The 23,620-nt window shown below is 42.6% G+C and overlaps 1 protein-coding gene and 1 long non-coding RNA gene across 4 annotated transcripts in view; one reads left to right on the top strand and one right to left on the bottom strand.

The window, feature by feature from the left end:
• Positions 1-21,194, bottom strand: LOC132243838 (syncytin-B-like). 2 transcript variants are annotated; one of them, XM_059714339.1, is made up of 2 exons: positions 20,963-21,194; positions 1-2,086 (listed from the first exon to the last, which is right to left on the bottom strand). In XM_059714339.1, the coding sequence occupies exon 2, from the start codon at positions 1,720-1,722 to the stop codon at positions 457-459; it is 1,266 nt and encodes a 421-aa protein (XP_059570322.1). In that variant the 5' UTR covers positions 1,723-2,086; positions 20,963-21,194; the 3' UTR covers positions 1-456. The 2 variants fall into 2 exon arrangements, with proteins under 2 accessions (XP_059570322.1, XP_059570329.1); XM_059714346.1 differs by having other exon boundaries at positions 1-2,083.
• LOC132243841 (uncharacterized) overlaps positions 15,287-23,620 on the top strand; it is a 51,741-nt gene continuing 43,407 nt past the window's right edge. Inside the window, exon 1 of one of the 2 annotated variants that reach the window (XR_009455415.1) lies at positions 15,287-15,926. This is a non-coding gene — a long non-coding RNA (uncharacterized LOC132243841). Of the gene's footprint in view, positions 15,927-17,745; positions 18,065-23,620 lie in introns of those variants that run through there. The other variant, XR_009455416.1, reaches the window with a different exon arrangement.

Below are 23,620 nucleotides of genomic sequence, written 5' to 3'. Positions count from 1 at the left end.
TGAAAGTATAAAGAAGGTTTATTGCTAGCAATAAAAGGTGCAAGCGGAATATTTCATGTAACAAGCACACCAGATTACTATTTCTAAGCATTTTTTATACAGGAGTTTTTGAGCCTTTATAAGCATCCTTGTTTGCTGATTGGTTATAAAGGAGTGATGCAAGGAGTTCTTTACTGAGCATGTCTCTATACCCGTGTTTTAGCCATGTATCTCATTTACATACATGTATGTTTCATTAGCATACTTTTTCCCCACCTAAGGGTGTGATTTTTAGTATTTTAATGAGACCTTTAACCCAGTACTTTGTTTCTTGCTTTTGTTTTCAAGCCCCCTTTATCTAGGACTGTCTCCTATTTATTATCGCAGATGGGCATTCGTCACATAACATTCTCTTCTGCTTCGTCTCTGAGTAGTGGTTTCTAGGTCACTCCTTACATTCCCCCCTCTGGAGCATTTTTAATTATTATTATGATTGCTCCATTTAATTTGGCTTAACACAAATCTAGTATCATCAGCTTTCTTTGTTTGTAAAATCATTTGATTCACTTTAGGCCTGAAGATAGATATAAAAACAGATAAACATTGGATACAGCAACAAACCATAATCCCTATAACATAAAACAAGACAACCATATTAAATAACTGTCTCAACCATCTAAAATTGGGAAGCCAGGAATTTAACCAGGAAAAGTCTAAGCCAGATGATTTTTTTAACATCTGTGCCAATTGTTGTAGCGCACCAATTTTGTCTTCAATTAGTACAGAATTATCGGTGAGGTTGAAACAACATATTTCTTTTAAAGTTTCACACCCAAGATTGTGTCGTAATAAGAGATAATTAATAGCGGCTCTATTCTCTAAGACAGCGTCCCTTAATTGTTTTTGTTCAGCATTCAGGGCTGAAAGAGCTCGAGATGTAGCATTAAGTCCTTTTGCTAGAACACAGGCCAGTGCATTAAGATTTCTGCTATTACTTACAGCGAGACCCGGAACCCCCACCATAGATGCAGCTAATGCTATGTATTTAGCCTTAGATAATAGTCCAGGGGAATCATTCTCATCGCAATCAGCAGTGAGAGTAGTGTATGCCCTCTTATACCTCCCACTGAGAGGGGTTTGTTCAGTGTGCATTAGGTCAGATTTTCTTGGAAGGGCTGCAGTTACCCGGGCAATGGTGCATGGTCCTCCAGTAGTGTTTGCTGGGAGGTATGAATATATTATTCTCCCGCAGGCTAGAAACCATCCTCGAGGAAGGATGGTATGTGCGTATGCATAGGATATTTGACTGGTCTTATTACAGAGGACATTTTTACCTTGGTTCAATTTAAGGCAATTACCAGTACAATTAACCATTAGGAAATATTCGGAAGCATTAGCTGTTGCCTGAACCTGTACGGAAAACATGTTTTTGCTTTTCTCTTTTACAATAGTCCCCCACTTATATATATCCTGATATGTACTTTTCTTATTTACATCTTTCAGCATAGTATAATTTTGTAAAATTTGAAAAGGGGTTGGTACTGCGATTAAGCATGAGGTAAAAACCAGGTGAGCATTGATCCCTCCCGCTAAGCAGAAGTCCATTTTATTTAAAATTTCCCGGGCCAGATAAATCCAGACATTTTCCTGAGCGTCAAATTTTTGTTGTAAAAGGTTTTTCCCTCCTACGAGAAGGAATGGACAGATCAGGACGCCCCACAATAAAACCTTGACCAATTTCATGATAAGGGCTGTAAAACTTGATCAAATATTGACAAATTATTTAAAGTTCTTTTTTTCTGAATAGGAATTTTAAGTCTCTTATTGGCTCCACCTTTCACTGTTTTTTGCCTCCAGTCCCGGAGTCTGCAGGGGTTCTTTCTTGTTCTGGTCCAGCTACCGGCTTTAGGTGACTGGAATGTATCCAAGTCTTGATTCCTTCGAGCTTTGCTGCCGTCGGGGTCGTCAAAAGCACCCTATATGGGCCCTTTCATCTGGCTCGAAGTGGTTCTTCGTTCCAGTCTTTTACAAGGGCGTAACTCCCAGGTAATAGTCGGTTTTCCGGGGCAGGAGACTGATCCTGTGACTGCAGCAAATCCCATACCTGCTGATGGATGGAAGACAAAACAGAAACCAAGGACCATACATATTTTTTAATCATTCCCTCTCCTAAAACATGTAACTGTTGTTCAGTACCCATGGGCAGACTCAGAGGGTAAGGCTTACCATACATTATCTCAAACGGGCTTAATCCCAATTTAGAATGTGGTGCAACCCTTACTCGTAACAGGGCCAAGGGTAGGGCCTCTGGCCATTTGAGTCGAGCTTCTTGGCAAATCTTTGCAAGGTGTCTTTTTCCACCTTTCCACTGGACTGGGGTTGCCAAGGGGTGTGTAAATGCCAGCTGATTCCCAGGAACTTAGAAACCTTCTGAGTAATTTGTGCAATGAAATGTGGGCCATTGTCTGACCCTATTCCTTTTGGAAGTCCGAAACGCGGTATGATTTCTCGTAGGAGCGCCTTGACTACCTCTCGGGCTTGAGCAGTCCGACATGGGAAGCACTCAACGCAATTAGAGAAAGTGTCCACAAAGACAAGGAGATATCTCATCCCTTGTTGCCGGGGCAACTCGGTAAAATCCACCTGCCATTCTTCTCCTGGCCCATTGCCTATTCTCTGATGTCCTGAAGTTTCTTTTTTCCCTCCTTTTGGGTTATTTCTCTGGCAGACCTCACATGTCTCTGATATCTTCTTGGCAGCCTCTTTTAATCCCACTCCAGTTACATAGTGACTGATCCATTTTACCAGGGCCCTGGGTCCGTAGTGGGTGCCATGATGAGTGCTCTTTACTACCGCATGAACCCAGGCAGCTGGGATGATAATGTGGCCATCCTTTGCTACTAACCACCCGTGCTCCCCCTTCTTTGCTTGAAACTCTTTTATCAATTGTTTGTCTCTTTCCCCATACTGTGGTGTCACAGGCTGGTATAGGTCTGGGAGGAGAGGTAACAGATTATTTACTTTGGGCAGTAAGTCTGTCTGAGGTCTTTTAGCTGCTCTCTTTGCTGTAGCATCAGCAAATCGATTACCTTTTGTGGAGGGGTCGTTTCCTTTCTGATGTGCCTTATAATGCATTACCGCTATCTCCTTCGGTTCCCAGACTGCCTCGAGGAGAACTTTTATTTGCTTGCTATGCTTAATGCTTGCTCCTTTAGCATCAAGTAGGCCCCGCTCTTTCCACAGTGCTCCGTGAGCATGTAAAACAAGGAAAACATATTTAGAGTCAGTATAAATATTGACAGTTTTGTTGGCTGCCAATTGCAAAGCCCGAGTCATAGCAATGAGTTCAGCCTTTTCAGCTGAAACAGATGGGTTTAAAGGTCCTGCTTCTATCACATTCTGTGTAGTCATGATAGCCTATCTGGATTTTCGAATTCCATTCTCCATACTCGAGCTGCCATCCGTGTAGAATTCCAGTTCAGCATTGTCAAGGGGTCGATCTCTCAGGTTTGGTCTTGAGGAGTAAACAGCTTCCAATGTTTGCAGGCAATCATGTACAAGATCTGGTGTGTCAGCCATAGATGGCAACAGTGTTGCTGGATTTACAGTGCGAGAAATGGCCAATTTTATTTCAGGCTTATCTAGGAGGATGGCCTGATATCGAGCCATTCGTCCCGGGGTTAACCAGTTTCTTCCTTTCTGCTCCAGGACTGTAAGCACTGTGTGAGGCACATATACAGTCATTTTATGGCCTAGGGTTAACTTTTCAGCTTCTTGTATTAGCAGACAGGTGGCAGCAACGGCCCGGAGACAAGCAGGCCATCCAGATGACACAAGGTCTAATTGCTTAGAAAAATATGCCACTGTTCGTTGCCAGCTATCTAATTTCTGTGTTAATACCCCCACAGCCACCCCCCTTTGGTCATGTCCAAAAAGGGAAAAAGGCTTACTCATGTCTGGTAGTCCTAAGGCGGGTGCTTCAATAAGAGCCTGCTTTAACTGGCAGAATGCTTGCTCACACTCTTCAGTCCATTCGAGCACCTTTTCATCACCTTGTGTAGCTCCATACAGAGGTTTTGCAATAACCCCAAAATTTGGAATCCAAATTCTGCAAAAACCTACTGTACCTAAGAAGCCCCGTAGTTGCTTCTTCATTTTTGGGGGTGCTAGCCGGCATATAGCTTCTTTTCTTTTAGGCAACAGGGCTCTCTGACCAGGCTGTAGTTTAAATCCCAAACATGTTACCTTCTGGGACATCGGTTGTATCTTACTTCTGGATACTCGGTATCCTTCCTGTCCCAGAAAATTAAGGAGGCAGATTGTTCCTTCCAGGCAACTTGCTTCAGTGGTGGCTGTTAAAAGCCACCACTTTTGCAAGAAGGGCACAGAACAGTGGCAGTTTTAGCCTATGTAAATCCTTGCTTAACGCAGTGCCGAATAGGGTTGGGCTGTTTTTAAACCCTTGGGGTAAGACAGTCCAGCAAAACTAAGTCTTAATGCTAGTATCTGGGTTTTTCCATTCAAATGCAAATATTTCCTGAGATTGCTTTTCTACCAGTATACAGAAGAAAGTATCTTTTAAATCAATAACCGTAAACCAGTTATGGGCTGGGTTTAAGGCAGACAGCAGGGTGTATGGGTTGGGGACAATTGGGTGTATACTCACGACCACTTTATTTACAGCTCTCAGGTCTTGAACAAAATGATATTTGTCACTCTTAGGCTTCTTCATGGGCAAGATGGGTGTGTTAAAAGCTGATGTGCATTCACGGAGAAGGCCATACTCCAGGAACGGTTCAACTAACGGCTTCAGTCCTTTCCTGGCTTCCATCCGCATTGGATATTGTTTCACGCATGGAGGCTGGGCCTCTGGCAAAAGTTGAATCTTTACAGGGTCAGCATTTTTAGCCTTCCCGGGTCAGTGACCTGCCCATACCCATGGAACAACAGCATCGAGCAGGGTTTGAGGAATATCCGGTGTACTTTCTTCTTGGAGAAGGCCGAGAAGGCAAGCCTGCAAATGCCACCCCTTTTTAGGAGGCACCGTTAGGAACATTTGCCCATCCTGAAATGACAACGTAGCTTGTAGTTTACAGAGGAGGTCTCTCCCTAAAAGAGGAACAGGCAGTTTGGCATATACAAGAATTGATGGGTGACTTTGGCCTGCCCAAGATTAGTCATTGGCTGTAGGAAGGGTCGTGTTACTGCCTTCCCTGTGACCCCTACCACCGGCACAGTCTTTTTACTTAAAGGTTTCAGTTTTTGAGTTAAGACGGAATGAGTAGCACCTGTATCGACGAGAAATTCTACCAATTCATCTCTGTCCCCTAGTTGCATTTTAACCAGAGGCTCGTCAGGGGACACCGGGATCTGGGTTATCTTTCCCTCCCGGGCCTCCGGTCCCCTTCAGTCTGAATCCCCTCCAAAAGCAAACAGTCCACTGTTCTCCTCTCTTTTCTTTTCACCTTCACCTACTTTCCGATTGGGGCATTCCCTCTTCCAGTGTCCCTTTTGTTTGCAAAAGGCACACTGATCTTTCTCTAATGGACCCCGCCTCTGAGGCTGTCTCCGGGATCCCTCATTTCTGGGTCTTCCCGTGATTGCAGCTGCCACTAGGGCTGCCTGCATTTTTATCTTTCTCTCCTCTTTCTTGTCCTGTTTCTTTTCCTGAACACTTTCTCGGTTAGTAAATACTTGGTAAGCAATGTCTACTAGTTGGGAAATAGGCATACCTGTTGCTCCGTCTGTCTTCTGCAATTTCTTCCTAATGTCTGGTGCACTCTGACCTATGAAGATCATATTTACCATGCAAGCGTTCGATGCATCCTCCGGGTCCTCGCGAGTGTATTGTCTGAAAGTAGTGTAAATTCTTTCCAAGAAGGCACTCGGGGTCTCATTCATCTCCTGTCGAACCTCATACACCTTACTGAGATTCTGAGGTTTTTTCACAGCATCTCTCAATCCTCGGAGGATATATTCTCGATAGGCGCGGATGGAGGTCATATCTTGGTCTGGGTTCCAATCTGGCTCCTGGGTGGGGACATGATTGTCCCTATTTCCTTGCAGGTGCCCTGCGGTAATTTCCTTTTCCACGTACTCACGGGCTTTGTTTACTACCATCCTTCTTTCCTCTGGTGTCAACAGGACATCTAAAAGAGACTGAACTTCTGCCCAGGTTGGGTTATGGGTTTTGAAAATAGTTTCAAACAGGTTTTGTACCTTTTCAGGATCCTCTCTCAAGCTGGGGTTATTGTTCCGCCAGTTATACAAATCTGAGGTAGTGAAAGCAACGTGCACAAAGGTTTGATGGTAGGTTGGCTCATCATCATCTTCGAGGGGCCCGGGTACCACTTGTTCTCTTAGGGGAAATACCCCATTTCCCTTCCCACGGCCAGGATCAGATTCCCTGTGATGTTTTCCCTTAACCCCGGAGTCTGCTCCTAACTGTACTCTCCACCCACCTCCCGGGGTTATATCAGGAGAAGTCAGAGATTCTGGAGATTGTCAAGCACCTGACGGCCATGGTTGGTGCTGTTCCAGATTCCTGGGTCGGGGAGTGTTCTCAACCTCCGCCTCGGGGGGGGGGAGGAAGCAGGAAGAGCGGATGCCAACGAGGAATCAGATGAATGAGGAGGAGGAGGAGGGGGAAGAGGAAGAGGATAAGGTAGAGGTGGCAAAGGGAATGGAGCCTCCAGCTCCGGACATTCCAGGACAGGATTTGCAGTTGGTCGAGCCACTGCCATCTCACAGATCCCAACCCCCTCCCCCAATCCACATTCCTCCAAAACCTTTCTATCTCTACAGAGAGACATAAACGCTTGCACATACATCAATTCCTCCCATTTACCATTCTGCCGGCAGAACAAAATCAATTGTAAGATGGTATTATAATTAATACTTCCCTCCGGAGACCAATGTTCTTGATCATCTAGCTTATAGCGTGGCCACGCAGTTTCAAGAATTTAGCTTTCTTCTTAGTCATAGGATCCCCACCGAACTCTGCCCAATGTCCCAATACACAAGAGAGGGAGGTACATTTCCTAACCTTACTGTTAATAGCACCCATCTCAGGGCTGCCTTCCCGGTTCTAACCGTTCGACTTACCTGGGATCCAGGGATCTGTTTTTAGTTCTCGTCCTCACAGGGGAAAAATCACTGATCTTGGACTCGGGCCAGACAGAATACTCACAGAGATAATCCCAGGCAGGCGTACTGACGGTAGGCCTTATGCCCTTTCTACCCTCTCAGTGCCTGTTACTGGTACTTTCACTCTATGGCGTTGGATCGTTAGGCTACTGCCACCTCAGCGATCCAGCTCCCCCTGAAGCAAAAGTCTCACCGGGAAAAGAAATCCTGGGGCGCGCCTGACATTCATTCCAGAAGAGCGGTTCTCTGGTCATCATATAGTCCGGGCAAAGCCTTATCTAAGGCAGTCCCATCTGGGGTGCCAAAACTGTTGAGCCCCAGCTCAAGTCTGGGATCGTGCCCGGTATGCAAAGGCCAATAAAGATACCAGGGGTGAAAGTATGAAGAAGGTTTATTGCTAGCAATAAAAGGTGCGAACGGAATATTTCACGTAACAAGCACACCAGATTACTATTTCTAAGCATTTTTTATACAGGAGTTTTTGAGCCTTTATAAGCATCCTTGTTTGCTGATTGGTTATAAAGGAGTGACGCAAGGAGTTCTTTACTGAGCATGTCTCTATACCTGTGTTTTAGCCATGTATCTCATTTACATACATGTATGTTTCATTAGCATACTTTTTCCCCACCTAGGGGCGTGATTTTTAGTATTTTAATGAGCCCTTTAACCCAGTACTTTGTTTCTTGCTTTTGTTTTCAAGCCCCCTTTATCTAGGACTGTCTCCTATTTATTATCGCAAATGGGCATTCATCACATAACATTCTCTTCTGCTTCGTCTCTGAGTAGTAGTTTCTAGGTCACTCCTTACATGGCCAACACTGCATATCGCAGTGAGGGGCGCAGCCTCTGCTCAGCTGCCTGTATCACTGACGCTTCCCGTCACTCATGTGCAGCCCCTTCATTTGCATAGCAGGGAGGGAAGCCCAACATGCTGCAGCCGGGTGCCTTCTCTGCTGGGGCTGTGCAGCACCAGAGAGAAGCCTGAGGCACTGAAGCCTGCTGCCTTCCGTGCAGGGGCTGCACTGCAGGGAAGGGAAGTCCCAGGTACCTTCCCCTGTGGGGGAGGGAAGGCAGCCAGCTCCAATGCCTGAAGCTTTTCTTCTGTGCTGCACAGGCCCAACAAGGATGGCACCTGGCTCCAGCACATGGGGCTTCTCTCCCTGCTGTGTGAGTGCAGGGGCTGCATATGAGTGGTGGGGAGCGCTGGTGATACAGGTAGCCAAGTGGAGGCTGCACCCTGCACTGCAATGCACAGTGCTGGCCAGAGCCATACCATGCCAGGCACCTGTGCCCTGAGTGCCACGCCTGCTGCTGCACCATTTGAGTAATGTGGGGGCCCCCCCCTCACCATGCCTCCACAACTCCCCCATATATACACAGTCCCCCAACATATCCTATGCCTCTGCACACACCTCCACATTCTACCACACACCCACCCACCTCCTTTCACCCTCCACCACATACACATACCACACACACCACACATGGACACACACTCACACCACACGCACACATCACACAACCTGTCTCCCCACAATATATAAAATTAAGAATTTATTTTTGAGTTATTATCCAATCACCTCTATATACACTACGCAAACACAATTCATGACAAAATTATTTTTTGTAATAGAATTAAAATATGTTATAATGGGTGTTTGACTTTTAGTGTATGATTTGGGTTTTTTCTCGTTCTAGGATGGATCGCCCCCCCTCCCAAAAGGAATATTTCTGGGGGGCAAATGGAGAGCATTCCAGTAGCAAAGGTCAGGGGTTAGAGGGTGGGACTTTCAGTCCCAAGAGAGTGACCTGGGAGCAGGGCAACTGCCAAGGGGCGGGACTACCCATGTGGTCCTCAACAGCTCACCAAAACTTCAGCACCCCTTCACCAAAAAATTATTGCCTGCCTCTGGTCTGGATCCAGAGGTCAGAGCCATGTTTTCTGGCCTGGGAGGCTGCCCATTGAACTGGAAATTTAATGGTGGGAGGAGAGGTGGCCATTATGGTTTCAGGAGTGACACCACTTACTATTCTGCCACCAAATTTCAGCTCTGCAGACCACATCATGTGGTCCCATACTCCAAATCCATCCCAAGGTGTCACTCAACCAGCCCAGGGGTTCTGGATAAGTTGAGCACCACTGCATTAACACATTCCCTGAATTTTAGTATTGGGTCTCCTGTACAAAAACTTGTAAGTCTATTATAGGGTGTTTCTGGTGCCCAGGGAAGTGGGTATGTGGAAGGAATGCTCTTGTAGGCCAATCTGGGTCTAATGTCCATTATAGTGTTAGTTCCAGTTTCAGGGGAATGGTTTTGATGGTCCAGGTGGCTACTTCCAGTTCCATATTTCTCTGTTCTTCATAAACAATAGAATATTGAAAAGACAAAGATTAAACTTTTCATGTGCATATGTGGAACTATATGAACCCAATATAGACCCTAATTAACCTCTTTTGCTCATTTACATCTCACAAAATGACTAGCACTATAATTGGATTCATTTAGAAACACAGTACACAATGAGGTTAGTTATCTTGCTGTATTAGACTAAAATTTTGGTTTAGGGGGACCAAAATTCAGAGTTCAGAAGCAGTAGCAATCAGATCTCCATTGCAACAGTGCAGCCACTGATCTTTGAGCTGTAGTCAAGCATGGTGCTCATGACACTCCCCTCTTAATGCTGCAAAAGAGTTATTAGAGCACCCTAAGGTCCATGGTGGATTTAGGCATGCAACTGATTGTAAGGAAGGTACTGACACTGAACTAGGAATCAGGACCTGAGACTTCTGACCACAAAAGGCTGAAGAACTGGTATTGCCAAACATTCAACTGTGAGGGAATTGCTATTTCATAGTAACAACCAGCACTTCAGTTTCTTTTTTCTTTTTTCCCCCACTATGTGGGGAAGAATTATTAAAATGAGTTTTGGGGCAGATGAATCCTCTGGAGGTGCATTGGCCCATTACTTTCTTTTGGACCATTTGCCTTTAGCTCTCACTTGAGCTACTGTTCGGCAAAGTTAATAGCTGAAAATTCTTCAGGGAAGGTTTGTTAAATTACGTCCAAGAAAATAAATATAATGAATGAACAATCTCCTGAGAAAGCCTTGACATTTAAAAAAATGTAAATGAGTCTCAAGTATCAGCCATGAAATAGGCAAAGTACATTAGCAAGAATGAGATATTTTTGCAGCAATTATAGGAAAGGATAAAACCTTCTCCAGGGGACCACACCTGATTTCTTAAAAGCTTAACCAAAAAACTCCATGTATACTGGGTCCTGGAATCAAACAGGGCTGTTCTAAATGTGCTCTGTTCACAACTTTCTTAACACCCTCCTGCATTTCAATGCACTTCTGAATCAATGGTCTTTGATATGAGGAAGCTAGAGCATAGCTTTGAACTTTACTGAACCCAATTATATTTGGCCATTTAGAAGTGCCATAGCGGTGTGATAGTAGAATCTTGCTCTCTGAACTAAGAGGCAGAGAGTTCATGACAGACTTGATTATAGCAGCTGCAACAGCAAATTCATACATCGTAGAGGTATTGCTGGCTTTATATTCCTGCAATAAGAACAGGGAATGTGAAAAGGGAATTACATTCATTAATAGGACAATATTTTGGCAACCAGTGCTAGCTGTGCTGAAGAGAATGATACATCCTGTAGTTAATGTCTTCCCTTGTTGTGACACAATTTATGATTTATAACTTGGAGGACACTTGGGAATTTCAAGGGTAAAAGTTAAAGCCTTCCTTGGAAGTTAATTTTTCCCTCTCCCCATCAATGCTAAGCACAAACTGGGACCTCTGTATCACACTTTCTGCTCATTTGATACCTAGGAAAGGATATGTGCAGCAAGGGCATAACATGTATATTTTACAGGTTGGGGAACTTGGGGAGATGGCATCAGTCTATATTAGAAGGCAAATCTACTTCTGCCCATGACTCACCTGGCTGGGTGACAACTTTGGCACATATGGTGAAATTCACCTTTGTGAAGAGATTAGAGTTGCCATCCTAAGATTTTTTTTATTTACAATCTGCACACTCTTTACTGACAGACAGGTTTTTTTTTTTTACTGATATGTGTCTTTACTGTCAGTAAAAAAAAATTGAGTTGGCAGTCCTGCATGACTGCAGCAGTGGTTTTATACCCTGCTGCCCCCACCACAGGGGCCCCCTACTCACCCCTCACCCTGACATTCTCAACTGCACTTTGCACCATGCTGTCCTCTCCTCCCCCTAGTCCATCCCCCAGCCTTACCCTCACTGGCCCTACTTCCCCCATTCCAGCATGGATCCTCAAAAAAGCCTACCTATAATCCAGTAGTATTACAACACATGAATATAGGGAAATTGGGTCTTCCCGCTTAGATACCAGCTGGTGCTGTTCTGCACTCTCTGTGCTTCAGTGAAATGCTGGGTGTCCAGGTTCTTTCTAAGAGGGACCTGGTGGGGGAATGGGGGGAGGGAAGCAGCCAGAGCTTGATCATTTTTACTGACTTAAGTTTATTTCTGGGCTTTATGGACAGGTATTTTTAGCCTGAATTTTTACTGACTGTCCATAAATTTGGCAACTGTGGTAAAGACCACTATAGTGAATCCTAGCTAAGCCCCACTTCACTTGGTTTTGTTAAAGGTGATTTATCTTCAACTTCTGAAATGTGTGTGGGGAAAGCTTTCACTGTGAAATGTCTCCCTGAGTTGAGGCTGTAATAGAAGGCCCAGAGCACTCCCAACACTACACTTCTGTCAATTCCATCTTGAGGTCAAATGAGTTACTCTTGATTTACATTGGTGAAAGTGAAAGTAGGGTCAGGGCACTTCCTGATCCTTCAAGGAGTCTTCTAGCACAACCAGGGAAGGCAACACTTGCCATTCCATCTTTTAAGGTGTGAAAAACAGGCAGCTGCCTCCAATCCACATGCGTATGTGCACGTGCACACATACCACCATTTAAAAAAGAAGGCATTTGAAGTAATCTATAACCAGTAAAAGGAGGAGAAATGCACATTTTCCCCCTTCCTTTCCTGAATAACTTTAAATAAAAGACAACGGTAGGCTACAACTGCATAAGAGCTTCTGAGACTCAGTCCTTTTTGTGGTCATTTGACTGAAATTTGGGGTTTATATGCTGCTATTCTGCTATTACTGTTGTTGAAGACTGGCTTGTGTCTGGTTCAAGTTTAAGTTTTTTCTATTGCTCCTCTTACACTGTTGTTGAGTTGTTTGTTTTTCTTTTCCTCATTTTATATTTAATTTCTAAATATAGTTTTAATGAGGGATCAAAGCAGAGATAATTCTCATGGGATGCATTTCAGATTAATCTCAGCAGAATTTTAATCCAACTTCTCCGTTAGGAAGAAACGAGGCAAGATTACAGATTTTTTTGGCTTTTCTAAGTGTAAAGGTGTCGTATCACAGAAATGAAAATGCATTCTTTACTGTTAAAAATTAACTGAGAAACCTGTGGGTGGTATGGGGAAACTCCAAGATTTCTAATTACTTTTCTGCTCTAGACACAAGAATTATGCTCCAGAATTTCGGTTGAAGACGGGAAGGGATTTAGTTAAAAGTTCATATTAGGAAAAGAAGAAACACCAATATTTTAGATAACTGTGGAACCAACTTCCTGGTTATTGTTAGATGAGACAAAGTTAGTGGGAAATAATTGTCAAGACAAGCTTCTCAAACAAGGGAAGTGGAAAATTACTGTCTCAGCAAATAGCTTTAGTAAATCTTACTAGAGTAAAAAATCCAGCACTGCTTTCCACAAAGGCCCTTAGGATTCATAAAATGGGCCTTTCCTTTGTTCTTTAATAATCAGTCACAAAGACAATGGTAACTGATGAGAGTTTCTACAACAGTATTTTTAAAGTTTATTACTCCATTCCAAGGGATTAAAAATTTAGATGTCACAGGGCATGTCTACATGAAATGATTATTGTGCAGTAGACTAAATAGTTGTGCAGTAAACATTTCAGGTGTGTACACATGAGCCCCTATTAGGTTGGAGTACACTAATTTACTTCTAAATACAAGTACTATCCTGCTGCAGAGTAAAAAACTCTACAGCAATGCACATGTAGATGCTGCCCTGGTTGGCTGGGGCATGAGAGTACCTCAGTGCAGGGACTGTTTGCTGGCTATCCCTGCACTGAAGCACCCTCATGCCCCAGCCAGCCTCTCCTCCACTGCATGTTGAATCAGAGGAGCTACCCCAGGCTGGTAGGCTGATGCCCTGGACTCTCTGCCAGTCGGGGCTACTTCAACCCAGCAAAACCTGCTGCAGTCCTGGGTGCATGTTCATATGGCAATATACTCTGGAGTATATTGCTCAGGAATTTATGCCTCCCAGGCACACATTTAAACAGCGCACCCAGGAACAATAAACTGCAGAGCAATAAACTCTGAAGTTTATTGCTTCACATTAATTGCATGTGTAGGCATGCCCACAAACTCTATAACAGTAACTATATGTTAACAGAAAATACATGAGCTAAGAACTAGTAGGCTTTTATGAAATGTGAATGAGGAAGCACAGAATGTATTATTGTATATAGGACATAAGGTAGTGAGAAGAAAATGAAAATGTAGTTATTTTTTGCTCCCAAAAATGTTAGTAACAATTTCCTAAATAACTTTCAAAGTAGAAAGGATTATTCTGCTTTCTTTAACACTGTTCCATTAAAAATTCTGTCATTCATTCATGATAACTCTTTTAAACCTTGCTCTTTAAACAAAATTTCAAATGTAAACAAATGTTTATATTCAACTGAAAAGGAAATTTGAAATGTGACAGTCAGCAACAGAATCTATGTCAAGCTGAATTCAGCATGGTTACTTATATCCACCATAGTGTATGCTGAAGGGTTGCTAAGATTGGGGCCTTAGGTCTTGGCCAGTAGACTTGAAGAAATATCATCTATCATAATTCAATAAGATAAGCAGTGTTTTATAGTGGGATTTTTAACTCCTCAAAATTCAAACTGATGATTTAATTTAATGTCTGTAATCAAAACAAGTAAATGTTAAAATCTCAACAGAAGCAGAAAAAGCATTTGATTATGTAGAGTGGGATCACTTTTTTGTCAGTCATGAAGAAGTCTAGTTTAGAGACAAAGTTCATAAACTGAATCTTTACTCTCTATGCTATCAACTTCCGTTAGCATAACAAATAAACCCTCTGGGAAGAGGAAATAGACACAGCTGCTCCTAGTCTGTAATACTATTCATTATGGTTGTACTGTAGACCCCTTGACAGTTTTAATAAGGCACAACAGGAAATTGAAGGTATTAGGGTATAATGTCTGACATGCATAGTTCATCATCTTTCATCCTACAAGATCCCAGGGACTTTTTGTAGACTACCCACATATCTGGCCTTTTCTGTTTCACACAAATGTTGTAGTGTCACATATGTTCTGAGAATGCTGCTGAACAAACTTTTATCTGCAGGTTTTTATTATGATTACCTTGCATTTCTGTTTCCCATTTCTGCTACGGCTGTTCAATGAATGTAGCCAATTACAATTTGTTCAATTTTCCATCTGGTGCAAGACATAGGCAGCATTATCACAGGACACAAGCTCCCATATGGTATAAATGCTCCCAGGCTGGAAGCTGGATGCTGTATTTTCAAAAGTACTTGGTGTCCAGCAGCTGTCACTGAGAACAAGAGCTGTTGGGTGCTGGGAACCTTTGGAAATATGTCTACTTCATTTTGTTGCCTGATTGGAATCTGTTCAGAGCTGAGCATATTGGAAAATACATGCTCATTTGCTGAAGGATTTTGTCACCTTTAAATTAGAAGAGATACAATAGTTCTCCCAGTCCTTTGTCCTTGCATTTTTATAAATGCAAGTGTGTGTGTGCACATGCACCGTGTATCTTTTTGCTTATCATAGGCAGACGGGGAAATTTTACAGGCACCCATTTAAAAATACTGGCAGCTCATCACTGTTAAAAAACAACAGCCTGCAAACAAAGTGGCTTATCCCCACCATTTTTATCTTAAAGATCATCAAAAATATATCTATAATTTTTACTCAGGGGCCACTAAGCAAGAGTCAGGCACAGCACTGAAGCACTTCTTTCTATTTTTAATCATAAATTTTATTTTCTTAAAAACATTTCCCCACCAATAATTTCTTAACCAAAAGCAGAAAAAGTCTTCCTCCATATCCCTGGTCCAAATGGCCATTGCTCTGTAACCAGATCAAAGAAGAGACAGTGGTTAAGGTTCGTTCCCAGAGGTGTGCCTAGTGTTTTTCAGTGACTTTTTGTTGCTGCAGAGCCATTTCATAGCTGACTTCAGGTGTGCAGTTTTCTAACTGCTCCATGGTTCAAAGGAGTTCAGCCATCCCTGACACTTGAACACAAACACTCTAGGAATGTATTATTCAAAGCCTTTCTTCCTCTGCATTTCAGAAATAAAGGTGTAAACTTTCTTTAGAGGGAAGAGAAACACATATCTTTTCCTCTAGTAAGAAAAAGTGAAAGGCTAGTCTTCAAGCTTTATATCCTCTGAGAGTCTTTGCACGAGAGCAAATGAGAATTACTTGTGATAACATTCCCATATCCCTCTCCACATCTGAGGATGGTAAAACCATTGAGGCGTGATATGTCGACACTTTGCTGCTGCAGTCGCCAGAGGGGCAGTGTAATGTTACCACAGCAACTGCACGTCTTGTGTAAGACTCTCTATCTCCTTGTGGATATAGAAACTAGCGATAAAGTTTTACCAGGTTTTTTAAAGATTTATGATGCTTCTCCAATAGCAGATCCAGGAACAGGGTAAGTGGGGTGCATCCCCCTGCCGTTGACTGTGCTATGCATGCGCAGTGAGGTCTGAGCTCCCTGCCTGATCAGTGCAGGACTCCTGCCTGTGGTCCATGTGAGTAATGAGCTTGGAGTTCACCAGCTGACTGGGGCAGGCACTGGCTAGAGCCTTTGCTTTCATGCAGTTCCAAAGTCTAGGGTGTGAACAGTGCTGCTTTTTCTCCCCTGCCCCCACCTTTCTTTCCCCCTTCCCACTGGATTCAGCTGCAGGAGAAAGTAGGTGACAAGCAGTGACAGTGATGCTCACCTCCTGGGCTCTGGAGTCACTTGCAAGCATGGGCCCTAGCCAGGCCCCCCATCAGGAGCTCATGAGCGACACAGCTGAAGTGGCAGGCTGCATTACTGCATTACTGCACTCCCCTGTCCTTTTTGGTCTTCTTCTATTGCTCACTTGATTATACTTGCTCCTGGTCCAAGTATATTTGGAATTAGAAAAACCCTCACCAGATAGCTAACATGTACAGCGTTTTGAAGGCTTTGGGTCTGAAGCTTTCAAAAACTAGCTATTACCAGTAGAGCTAGTTGGACAAGTTTCAGTGAAATGTAGTTTTGTTGAAATATTCTGTGTAAATGGATCAAAAAGGTGCAATCATTTCAATGAAGTTTTTAACAAGAAGGTTTCTGAGGTCTAGGGCATTTGACCAAAGAGAAAGAGGGATACCCAAAGTGAAAAACAGAACTTTTTGCCCTGCAAATGAGTGTTTTGAAAAAATCCCAATATATGAAACATTTTAAAGATTTTCAAATGCAAAGAAATGTCAAAATCTCAAAAGTCCTCCTGAAGTGGAATAGTTAATTCCAGAATCACCTGATCCATGAATTAATCCCAAACACAAGTGAGATGAAATATTTTGGAGCGTAATTGGAGTCATTAATAACAATTTTATAAATGGCTTCATAGACTGAGGGCAGGGAGCGGAATGGTAGCAGTGTCGTTATGGTGTTTTACTCTGATATCAGAGGTATGAATTTGATCCCTGATCTGGATTTGCACAAAAGGTTATCCCCAGTACACTTAAGTTGGAACTGGATATGTGGTCATTCAAGTTAGGAAGTCACAAGAGGCTGTATATGAGGCTAGCCATATTATTCTATTGTGTGTTGTTGGCTATAGAAACAGGCATGCTTGAACCATAAATACCTTGGGCACTTTTACATGTGCTCCAGGAGTGGGGGCTAGGGGGAGGGGTGGCATTTTAATTAGAGTGGCTCTGAGAGTATAATTAATATGCTGCTGTGTTTCCTGTATCAGCATCCCAGAATATATAAGCAAAGCACTAAGATGGCCAAGTGGTTAAGCTACTGGACTTAAGATCCAATGGATGTATGTCTACGTGGATTTGAGCACCACTCCTAGTAGTTGCCCTTTTGGGGCTGGACTCGATGATCCTCTGGGGTCCCTTCCAGCCCAAATGTCTATGAAATCCCAAAGCTTAAAATTGGAGGCAGAGGTGCTTGAACTAAAGCTTGTTCTACAGCCCCCACTGCCATTTTTAAGCACAGGGACACTGATACACAAGATGCAGGAGGCTGCTAGAACATAGTTGCCTTAGAGCAGCCTTTGCACTCATGTATAAGCACTCCTTATAGTCTGCTAGGCCTGCGAGTCTTTGGGATTTTTACAAGTGCAAATTCTGCAGCACCAGGTACTTTGAAAAGCATCCGGCGCTGTGACGCTCACAGTTGTATAAGCAGCAAAATGAACGTTAGCGCTGAGAAAATGGTGGCACTGCACTTTTGAGCTAAAATTCCTTGGAGGTGCTTTAGTTCAAAAGCGCACCACCAACATTTTCTGCATGCTGGCTTACATTTCACCACTTATACAACTGCACATGGAACAGCACATCATATGTGGAGCAGGCTTGATTAACTGAGTCTGCTCAGAAGCAGCAGATCTCCAGCATGTTGCTGAATGAAAAAGTATGTGTATAAATGCCTTTTGACCTTGACCTTCTCACATGAAAGTCGTGGAGTAAATATTCAGCCAGGGTGTGACACACAAAATGTCACTGTTGGTTCCTTGTCTCTGCATAGCCGTTGGATGTAGGAGCATCAGCTCTTCAAAATACTGTTAATGCATCTGGTAAATGGAGGTGAGTTTAACCCTACACACTACATCTGACATAGTTAAATAAGATGAAGTGGTACCACCTTGTAATTGAGAGGGAAAGAGAGAGAATCTAATATTTCTGTAACAAAGTATGTGATACTAAAATATCTTTGTAAAAGGTTTGTGCTTACAAATAAGGCACTGGATTTGTACCAGCAAAAGATTCCCTTGATGCATGTTCTATAGCTTTCATCGGCACTCTCTTATACCTGCTGCAAAGTAAGTGTTATCTCTTTGTATGTCTGACATGTTATGCTACAGTTTCCTGGATGATGTCAGGTTGCATTTTGTCACAAGGGACAAATCATGTGTGATGACTTAATCCTTTAACTGTAGGATACCTGCCCATGGATGAAATCTTTGGATTGCCATCAAGGACAATATGACAAGTGATAGACAAAGCTCAGATTGGTTCAATTCTAGGAGCGGGGGGGTGGGAAAGGGGAGGGAAAGGGCTTGATGCCAGTACTGAAGATGATCCACTGTATGCATGATAACTGTTATATTATTTTAGGAGTTAAGATTGGTCTTTTTTTTGGAGGCATTTAAAACTAGACTGAATAGGCATTGAAGATAGGATGAGAAAGCTGTAAGTACTTGTCATCTCTGAGCTCTATAATTTGGTTTGCTGTACTTCACTGATGATTTGATAAAGCAGCTTCTCAGGCACCAGTGAACCCTTTGATACATAAGTCATCACTAAGGCTATGATGTTGGCATGGTAATTTTTAGTAAATTTCACAGGTGAATGTGTGTGTGGGGGTGTGGGTGTGGGTGTGGGTGTCTGTGTGCGTGCACACATGAGAGAGAGAGAGAGAAAGAGAGAGAGAGAGAGGTGTTGGAGGAAAGAAATACTAATGGAAAGATTACCATGCATGTTCACTACATGCTTATAACAGCTAAATAATAACCTTACCAAGTGCATTTTGCAATGCATTACTTTACTTTGATGCATTTCTCCTGGGAGTTGCAGTTTGAAGGCCCATTCGTTCTTATAGGCCAACATCTTCAACTGAACTTTGTCTGCCATAATACAGCGTGTTTTTCCCTCTGACTGAGCACCAAGGTGCGTCATGAATGCCATAGAGTTTCTTCAGGTTCACCATTCCTGTGACCTCCCTGACTACGATGTCAAAATCATAGCCTTATTCATAACCCAATGAAACACAATAAGGTTATAACTGAGAAATACAACCTTTGAGAGCCTTGGATTTTTTAAACATTGATGTAATGAATCAACAGTACAAATATCTTGAGGTATTGAATTTTGGGACAGAACATAAGGAAATCCTAGTTTTTAAAATGATCGGATATGGTGAAATGCTACCCACCTGGAGGCCCTTAAGTCTGCAAAGTAGAACTTACAGTAAGCCTAGGTTTATATGGCCTGAATTTCAGCCAGGCTGCTTTTAGATAAAGATGATGAGTAGTTAGATGGTCTACTACATATTTACAAGGCCCATCTAAGGCAAGTGTAGTGCAGTTTGTCCTTGCCATGTTCTAGAAAGCTCTGTGTGGTTCTGGGGTTCATTATAAAATGATTTTTCTCCCCAGCAAATATAAACTCTGACTGGAAAAATAAGGCAGGATGCTTAGTATAAAGTTTGATAGCCTAAGAGTTTGGGCATCTAGGGTAGTGTGGGAAGTGTGAGTCCGCTTGTGGATGAGGACCAGCAAGGTAGAATTTGTTTGGGACTGGGAGATTAATATACAAAGGTTGAGAAGAAGGGAGGCATGATGTTTAAGGAGGTAAGAGAAAGACTAGAAAAGTTGATGGTTCCGGGATCCATTTTGTGTAAATCTATTACCATAATTCTTTTATTACAGCTACAATGTGTGTATGTAAATGTTTCATAAGTTCATTCTGGTTTTAGAAATGTTGTCCATGCCAGTATCAGCTATACTTCAGATGGAGAATGATGCTAAAACCAATTGTGCTTTAGAACCAGAGTGAGCATTTGAGGCTATTTAATATTTGCACTCCTCTGGCACCGCGAGAGACCAGTCAGGGTTTAGGGCCGCACTGCAATGTAGAGAAGGTCCCTCCCACAATGGATTTAAATATGAACAACTAGGTATTTATCTTAAATGCAAGAGTTGTGACCCAAGTAATAAGAGTTCCTTAAGGAGAATATGAAGCATAAAAAAGAAAAAAAAATCAGACCAGTCAAATGATTACACGGATTGCATTTTAGATAGAACAGATGCAATAGGACCAGCAAGAAAGCCATTTCAATATTATAGCTGAGAAGAAACTAAGGAATGCACCAGAGCTTTTGCCTTGGTCATTAACCAAGCACGGATTTTAAAGATTTTTGATAAGAGGAATTGACAGATATTCCCAACAGAGTTAATATGGGGAGTGAAATGATAAATCACAGTGAAAGGTTACACACAAATGCTGTACTCCCCAAAAGGTGGAAAGCTGAGTGATAGGGCCCATATGAAACTCCTCTCTTATCTGTGTTATTAGGAGTGAAAGGCTACAAGTATTTAGTGAGAGATGCCATTCAGACAAGAAAAAATATGAGGACAAAGATGCTTGAGAAAATATGGAGAAAGAAATATAGTCCCTTGTGATGGGGGATTTTAAATTAAATAGAGAAAACAGATCAGAACAGAACCACAGGGAGATTGCCTGTTAATGGTAGAAATCTTTGCCCACCTTTCTTGGATCACACAGAAAGTGATAAAGAAACCTTGCAAATGTTCTGTTTACGAAAGGAAAAAGCACAGTTAATGAAGGACTTTATCCTACGTAGGCAAGATCTCCAGTGGATCATCTCCACTCCATTACCAACATTTTTTTAAATCACTGTTAAATTGAAAGCCACAAATGTCGGCCAGCCTGTAGGTCTCATATCCAAAGACAATCACTTACCTCATTAAAATCAGTCATATGCCAAGCACTGTTTCAGAATCAAAGGGAGGAACTATAAAGCCTTTTCACGCAGTTAAAAACCTTCAGCCAAAGGTAACGACAGGCTGAGGCAATAAGCAGCACGACAACTCAGAGGGGTCTCCCTAGCTACAAAAAATAGTCTGTTAAAGGTAGCTGGCAACTCTTGGAGCAATGCGCCTGAAGAAGGAGTGACTCTGAGCAAGAGTGGAGTGCAAGGGTTTCTTGAGTACTGAGCTGGAATAGCAAACTAAGGAATTCCTGAGAAACTGCCAGCTGCTGTTTGCTTCTCCTGTTTGCAGCAAAATAGGACTAGTGTCTGTGTTTTTCGTTTTTGTTTTTTGTAAATAAGATTTCAGTAAGTGTGTAGTTGACTCGAATCCTGATTTCTCATGCTAATAGATAAAAATTTGCAGGGCAAACTGTTTAAGGACCAATGCTATTTTAATAATAAATATCAATATTGGTAGTTTTGCCCTGGGTTCTCTCCTTTATGAAGATCTAAATTTAGTCACTCATGGCTTATCCCTATGGGGGTTTTTTTTGTTGAGGATCTTTGTACTCGTATTTCTTGGCTCTTATCTTTTATGGCATTTTTATAAATATGGAAAAGCTTCAATAAATAGATTACTGTATAATCTCATTCTCTTTCTGTAAATTTGTATTGCAGTGCTTCCCCTTTCTGCATTTGCTTTATGTTCAACCTAATAGAAGTGTATGATTAGGGCAACCAGGTCTGTCTTGGAGAGACAGATGGCTATCTGATATGTTATTCTGTCTTGATTTGCTGAGACTGTGAGCATACAAACTGACCCTTAATGCATGGGACTGATTTTACTTGAAAATCCAGATTGGTGCAGATGTGACATCGGGCTCCTTTGTGAACAGAAATGCATGTCTTTCACTGTTCCAGGCTTTTTTTTCTCCCTAAAGGGGAAAAAAAGAACTGAGGTCAACTATTTTATTTTACTAGTAATTTTACAGTCAGGATTATTTGTAATCCAGTTTTCTGGAAAAAAAAGTAGTTTGTGGTCAGCAATTTAAAAGTCGCCTGCTCTCTTTCCTTTAAACATGCTGTGCCGCTTTTTTGCACGCAGCACTCTGTGCTATCCTTAGCTGGCAGGCTAGTTTTTCAAGCCCCTACCAGTACTCTAATGATGGGCAGGCACAGGGGCCCAAGCCCTGGAAGCTGCCTAAAGTAGAGGGTGCCAGAATGGAGGTAGGGAGTGCCTCACTGTCCTGTGTCTCTCTCCCCTTATATCCTGCACAGGTCTCTTTTCCAGGCTAAACAGACCCATGTCTCTCAGCCTGTCATCATATAGCCTGCTCTCCATACTTCTAACCGTACCGTACGTTCTCCATACTTCTAACCCTCCTTTGGACTCTCTCAAGCTTCTCCACATCCTTCCTGAAGTGCAGTGCCCAGAACTGGGTGCAGTACTCCAGCTACAGTCTCACCAAGGCCAAGTAAAGTGGGAGGATGACATCTTTAGTCTTGTTTGAGATGCATCAGTAGATGCATGTCAGTGTTTTGTTTGCTTTGCTGGCTATGGCATTGCATTGGTGGCTCGTGTTCACTGTATGGTCTGTCAAGACATCCAGGTCTCTTTTGGTTGCGGTGCTGGTAGGAGTAGCACTGCCAAGTCTGTAGGTATGTTGCAGGTTGTTTCTCCCTAGATGGAGCACCTTACTTACACTTTCAAGTGTTGAACATCCTCAGGTTTTCACTTCCTGCTGCTCCCCCCCTGCCAAACTCAGCACTCAGAGCAGCTGTCCACATCACCTCTCCAGTTACACCATTGCTACCACATCCTTTTTGAGATGCAGAGACCACAACTGTACAGAGAATTCAAAATTTGTATGCACCATGGATTTGTACAATGGCATGATGATGTTCTCTGTTTTGTTTTCAATTCCCTTCTTAATGATGCCCAACATTTTATTGGAGGAGCAAGGACTTCTTAAGGTGATATGTTTTATTGGACTAACTATGTAGCTGTGATAAAATTAGACAAGGTTCTGAATGCAAGACATGTTTCCTCAGGTATCTGAACACAGGAACCAGGTACAGAATTTTATTGGCTCTTTTGGTTGCCACTGCACACTGAGCTATGTTTTTAGATAACTGTTTACAATGACTCCAAGGTCTCTTTCCTGAGCTGTAACAGCTAGATCAGAACTCAGCTTTCTGTAGGTATAGCTGTGGTTATTTTTTCCAAGGTGAATTAGCTTGCATTTGTCAACACTAACATTCATTTGCCATTTTTTCGTCCACTCACTTAGCTTGGTGAGATCTTTCTGCAGTTGCTTTGTCAACTTGGGACTTGACTACCTGCAATAATTTGGTATCATTTGCAAACTTGGAGATTTCACTGTGTACCTGCATTTCTAGATCATTGATGAATATGTTAAACAAACTTGGACCCAGGATAGATCCCTGCAGGACTCCACTTTTGACCTCCCTTCATCCTCAAAGTGACCATTTAGCTCTATTTGCTTCCTATCTTTTAAACAGCTCTCAGTCAATGAAAGAACCGTGCCTCCAATCCCATAGCAACATAGTTTTTTAAAAAGCCTTAGGTGAGTGACTGTATTAAAAGATTCTTGAAAGTCCAAATATATTGTGTCACCTGGATCTTT

The sequence above is a fragment of the Alligator mississippiensis genome, chromosome 1 (assembly GCF_030867095.1).
Source record: "Alligator mississippiensis isolate rAllMis1 chromosome 1, rAllMis1, whole genome shotgun sequence".
NCBI classification, from domain to species: domain Eukaryota; kingdom Metazoa; phylum Chordata; order Crocodylia; family Alligatoridae; genus Alligator; species Alligator mississippiensis.
The sequence above is the reverse complement of the archived record's forward strand: the minus strand, read 5'-3'. Positions and strand labels throughout refer to the sequence as shown.

Coding starts and splice junctions, on each gene's coding strand:
- LOC132243838 (XM_059714339.1), bottom strand. CDS start 1,722: ATGAAATTGGTCAAGGTTTTATTGTGGGGCGTCCTGATCTGTCCATTC.